Here is a 5,655-nt window from a genome sequence, read left to right as displayed (position 1 = left end):
ACACACACACACACACACACACACACACACACACACACACACACACGGAGTCCGGGCTGACGTCAGAGAGACGCGCCTTAAAACCAAAGAGCGCATCACAGGGAGATGCATGGTTTGATCACACACACATACACACTCACACACGCGCACAGGCTTTGGACTGTAGTTGGGATACTGTAGAAGCTGCAGCAGCGTGGTGAATGAGGCGGAACTGGAAAGAAAGCCAAGGACTAACTTTTGAAGACTGTTAATCGCGGTGCGTAAAATGAAACTGGTGCGTAAATGCCTGCGCGGTAGATGATATCCAGATTTTAAAAACTGAAAAGTTGATCAGCGAACTACAGCTCAGAGGCAAAAGTCAACCTTTGGCACGGATGCTGTTGGATGTCTCAGCGGATCTGCGCTTGTGCTTTTGATCTTATTTGAGCCATGGCTTACTCTCAGCTGGGATACCCCTACTCCACCACACCGCAGGTACAGTCAATATGTAACGTTTTTGTCTTTAGACTTATTGTTCATGATAGATTGTAGACTAAAACCACACTGTTAAACTATCCACAAACATTTCAGAATGCGTAATTGCGCACCATAGTCATTTGTTTTCTTCACGAAATGCGACAAAATCAGTAACACGGTAGTATTTGTCAGCGCATTTTCTACTTCGGTATCTAGAAATAACGCAAATTAGCGTTTTCAAATAAATTACGAAATCATAATATTTAAAGAAACACAAAATTAAACAACTTAACTTGAACTGTAGAGTGTAGTGTGAACGCCTTAATATACTTAAAAATGATTCTGTTTGTCAGTAAATACATTTCAATAACTTTCTTAGTGACAATGTCACGGGAAAAAGAAAGTTAATTTTGCATTATTTCCCGCCAAAGTTCCTGATGACCTCCAGCTCTCTGGCCGGCTGTCTGGAGCCGGGAACGCCTCCGTCACACCCAGTGCTGCGCTCCCCGGCCCACCAGCTCACCTCCGGCACCGGCATCGGAGTCTACAGCGGAACTTATCCAAAGAGCCAAGGTTATTATAACAGCTGCACCAGCGACGCCACCGCGCTCTATCCCAGAGTGAGTTTCCTTTTGAATTATAGCTCATTATTGCTATCATTTTTCTTTTTTTCAATGCGTAATTGCGCACAGTCACAAAATTTTCTAGAATGATATGTGAATATATGAGATGGAGAAAAAAAAATAAAAGTTAACATGTAAGTCACTTTTTAGTGCCAGAGAACATTTATGTCAAAATCTGTTCAGATATTTTATGGATTATCATTAAACATATATTTATATCAATGATATGCGGATATTTCCAGGGGACACTAGACCCCAAAGATGGAGCTGCATCTGTGGGGACATCTCAGACTCAGACTGCCTACTATCCTTATGAATATACATTTGGACAATATCCATATGACAGATATGGGTAAGTAAACGCTTCATAGTATAGCTTTTATTGCCATTAAATTAAACTTTAATGTCTCCAGTCCATTTCAGACTGCTGACTCCCTGATGAGAAATATTTCAGGGTCTTTAGTTTATTTGTAGTGACCTCATATTCTTTAAAGTCTTGGCATCATTACAATTATTACATTCTAACTATTATATTTATTCTGGGATTTAGCACCTGGAAATCAGATTATATGTGGGGTTTTTTGTACATTATGGTGTGATCTCTCTCCTAAGACATCATTTCTATATGATTAAAAGTCAATCATACAATTAAGGGAGACCTTCCTATATACCAGATATCTTTCACTTATTTTTGGTATGATATTGCCAAATATGATTTTGATTTTTACCATTTGGCTCAGGTATTCCTGCTCTGATAGCGTTTCCCGTCGTAAAAATGCCACCCGAGAGACCACCAGCACCCTGAAGGCTTGGCTACAGGAGCACCAGAAGAACCCGTACCCCACAAAGGGAGAGAAGATAATGCTTGCCATTATCACCAGGATGACTCTTACACAGGTAGTTTTCTCAAAAACTCACAGATTTAAGGAGACTTGGATCATTTTTCTTTTGTTTTCCCGCAGTCCATTTTACATTTGGCCTTTTTTGTGTTTACTTTACATATTAAACTCTTACTGTTTCAGTTTCCTTCACTATCTTCTTTTCACTCCTGTATAATGTGTTATTTGTATGATTTGTGTTCCTATCTGACCTCCACCCCCTCCCTCCCTCAGGTGTCTACATGGTTTGCCAATGCACGCAGGAGGCTGAAGAAGGAGAATAAGGTGACATGGTCACCGCGGGCTTGTAAAAGCTCTGATGACCGGGGCTGTGACGATGACAGCGACGAAGCTGAGAAGCCACTTAAAAATGACAAAGAACTTCCTGGTAAGTAGAGCCTAAATCAATCCCTCAGCATGTTTTGCTTGTTTCCACATTTGCTCAAAGTTGCATGCACAGACACAGCTTTATCTGTGTGATTCATTATTGCAGATCAACAGTGTGCAGACCTGCAGAGTGACCTTGAGGACTTCGACCTGCTGGAGTCAGACGGTTCTGACTGCGAACCAAAGCCTCAGTTTCGACCTGAGGACAGTGACGCAAACACAGACCTCCCACATGGGCATCTCACACACAACGCAGACCCACTGCACGGAAAAGAGAGATTATCTCCAGACTGCCCAAAACTCACACCAGTTCAACAGCAAAACAACGCCTTCTATCCTAATCCAGACCCTCGAAGTACACATACCAAGCCCAAAATCTGGTCCATCGCTCACACTGCTGTGTCTTTGGACGGCAGCTTGCAGCCAGAGTATCCTCCCTGCATGCTGTCGTCAACCGGGTCCTCCTCTCCTGGGTATCCATCAAATATGGCGCTTACCAAGTCAGACAGGGAACAGGAGTCACCAGTCGCCACGCTCAGAGAATGGGTGGATGGAGTTTTCCACGGTCCTCCTTTCCAACAGCCCAAACCAGCTGAGGTGTGGAAAGGCTTAAATGAAGCTGTGATAGACAGCAGAACACCCGGACACTCCTTTGAACTCGTAAGGTCTACGTCATCTTTGTAGTCCACGAAACACACTGTCAACGGAATATCTTAAAGACTGATGGACTTGAAACTAAAAGTTGATATTTTGTTGTTGTGACTTGACCAATTGACCGTTCGTTAAGCGCCATTCCCATTAGTTACTATAACGTCTGTCAAGCTTTTCATTCTCGAACAGCACATACAGAGTTTACAGTGATAGCAGAGGCACTCAAAATTTTTAATTGTCAAATCAATGAGTCCTTGATTCCAGACCAACACATTCTCATCCCAACTCGTCAAATATCGGTGCTTGGTCAGTAACGTGGATGTCTACACACTGGGTATCTTCCTGCTTCTGCTGATGACAGTCTTGGATGACATTTCAATCTATACCTGTTAAATGCATTGTGTCATTTCAAAATACACTTTGGGTTTTACAGAAAATGTACAGATTCTGCGCATTAGATGCATACAATATTTTTCAAAATAAACTTAAAAAGTTGGTAAAAAATCTCATTACATATCTTTCCTTGTGCTGAAAAAGCACATGGTTGGGTTTAGAAAAAATCATCCTGGTTTGGATCAACATTCAAATGGGAAGTGAAAAGGGAGCTCAAGGGTGAAAGTCCAAGGTTTGTTGGACCCATCCACCTCCCCCTATGCCTTTCCTTCGTGGACTTTACAGCTCTTAATATTACATTGTTTGCGGTGGCATTACAAATTGATGCCAACCTGCAGCGTTACAACTGACGCCGACCTGCAGCATTACAACTGACGTCACCCGGCGGTGTATCATACTGGCAGGAAAGGTGCTTTTTTGTGTCAGTGTATGATGCCAAAGTAACTGACAAAGAACAGCATTTGATGAGTTGGGAATGAGGATGAGGACAAAAGCAGACTTCACAACTCAGGCCAACAACTATTGATTTTGCCATCTGAAATGTAAAAATGTTGGCAGATTTCATTAGCTAGCTAGCTTGCCAATTAAGATTAGCTACAGTGTATGTAAGAAATCCTGCCTTTGGCCGAATGTTTTCCACTTGCAGGAGGTCTTAAATGAGCATTTGTTGTCTACAATTGTGATATTGAGGACTAATGTCTGAATCCAACACATGTAACACTATCCCAGGTAACATTGGTTCAGGCCACCGGAGTTTAGACTTCCTCAAATCCAGAAAAAAACTATTAACATTAGCCAAAACTCTTAATAGCACCCGGGGCTGACTTCCACACAATGGTCAAAAGTTACAGTGGGTGCACTACTTGTGTAACTCAACATTGTAACCCTACAAATAATGTTGCTGGCTAACAACCCTTAGCTTTAGAAGTAATAGAGTGCCCCAGGGAAGATGTTTTTCTGCAGGCCAATACAGAAGCTAACGTTACCCTGGTTCCCTCCTCAAAAAGCCTATGGGATTTTTCCATTGGATTTTGGATCATTGCAGAAAATAAACTCTGTAGTAAACAAGCGTTTATGATACTTACATGTTTTGTTCAGCAAGACAATCTTCACATATGAACACCACTTTCAGGATTTTTGAAGCCTAAATGTAATTACAAGAAGTAAAAAGCTATTGCTAGGCTAAAACAAACTACATTACAGTCATGTCGCCACGGCTGTGAGGCTATAAAACCGTGTTTTGCGCAGCTTGATGTGATGAGGTTCTGTAGTCTCATTTAGCCACTTGTTAGCAACCACCTTTTTTTAAGACACATTAAAGCTTCAAAGTTTGCAACTGGGGTTTTTACTGATGTATTTTATGTCATAGAACAAAATGTGAAAGCCTTTTAAGTTTATGTAATCCACAGATGTCAAGCTTTTAACCAAAATCCCATCCAAATAACCCATTGACTTTGAGATGAGTGAACCTGAGGTGCTGAAATGCAAACTTCCAGTGCAAAGTTCCAGGTTTTAGGACTCATTACGAGGGTACTCGATGCTTTGTTACCGTAGGCAGTAAGCTAGTGAGTTAGATATTCTAATAATTTAACGTTAGAGCATACAAACCAACAAACCTATTCTTAAACTTTTGATCATGTATTTGGTTTTGCTTAAGTTTGGAAAAAAAGACATCAGTCTTGCTATGGTCCCGTGAACATGCATAGACATCCAAAGTTTGACAGACCCAGTGTCCCCCGTTACTGTGACTGAGCTATGGATGAACAGTTATTGTTTGGGGTATGGGTTTAGCGAATGGTCAATTAACAATGTATGAACCTGCTTTGGCATTTTGACACGCCCTAACTTAAAAACTCTTATGGTCAAATGTCTTCAAGCAAACACACACATGTTCCTGCAGTGAGGTTGTTCGGTTCACTCACATGGAAAATATACAATATTGTACACTTGCACTATAGCCTGCACATGCACTGAGTCACAAAAATAAAAGGTGTATTCCGTAGCATGGCAAAGTTTTCAGAGTGTGCCCTTACATTAGTTGTCCGTTGTGCCGGAACCATCCGTGGTATCAGTTTAGATCATGTAAATCCTGTTCAGGAATAGTGGAATATACCTCGGCAGCTTTGGATATGTGTGTGTGCGTGTGTGTGTGTGTGTGTGTGTGTGTGTGTGTGTGTGTGTGTGTGTGTTTGTGTGCGTGTGTGTGTTTAGAGGGAGTGAAAGGGGGGAAGTGGGTGGTATTCAGCCGTGACTAATGGAAACACACA

At 41.7% G+C, this 5,655-nt stretch overlaps 1 protein-coding gene across 1 annotated transcript; it reads left to right on the top strand.

Annotated features, from left to right (window-relative positions):
• Positions 1–429: 429 nt before the first annotated feature.
• Positions 430–3,028, top strand: LOC121966460 (iroquois-class homeodomain protein irx-4-like). The gene is made up of 6 exons (XM_042516552.1): positions 430–474; positions 888–1,076; positions 1,322–1,431; positions 1,820–1,976; positions 2,192–2,345; positions 2,451–3,028. Exons 1-6 carry the CDS (start codon positions 430–432, stop codon positions 3,026–3,028), a joined length of 1,233 nt encoding a protein of 410 aa, XP_042372486.1.
• Positions 3,029–5,655: the final 2,627 nt, after the last annotated feature.

Source organism: Plectropomus leopardus, unplaced genomic scaffold (assembly GCF_008729295.1).
Source record: "Plectropomus leopardus isolate mb unplaced genomic scaffold, YSFRI_Pleo_2.0 unplaced_scaffold24675, whole genome shotgun sequence".
NCBI classification, from domain to species: Eukaryota; Metazoa; Chordata; class Actinopteri; order Perciformes; family Serranidae; genus Plectropomus; species Plectropomus leopardus.
This window is presented reverse-complemented; position numbering and strand designations above follow the sequence as displayed.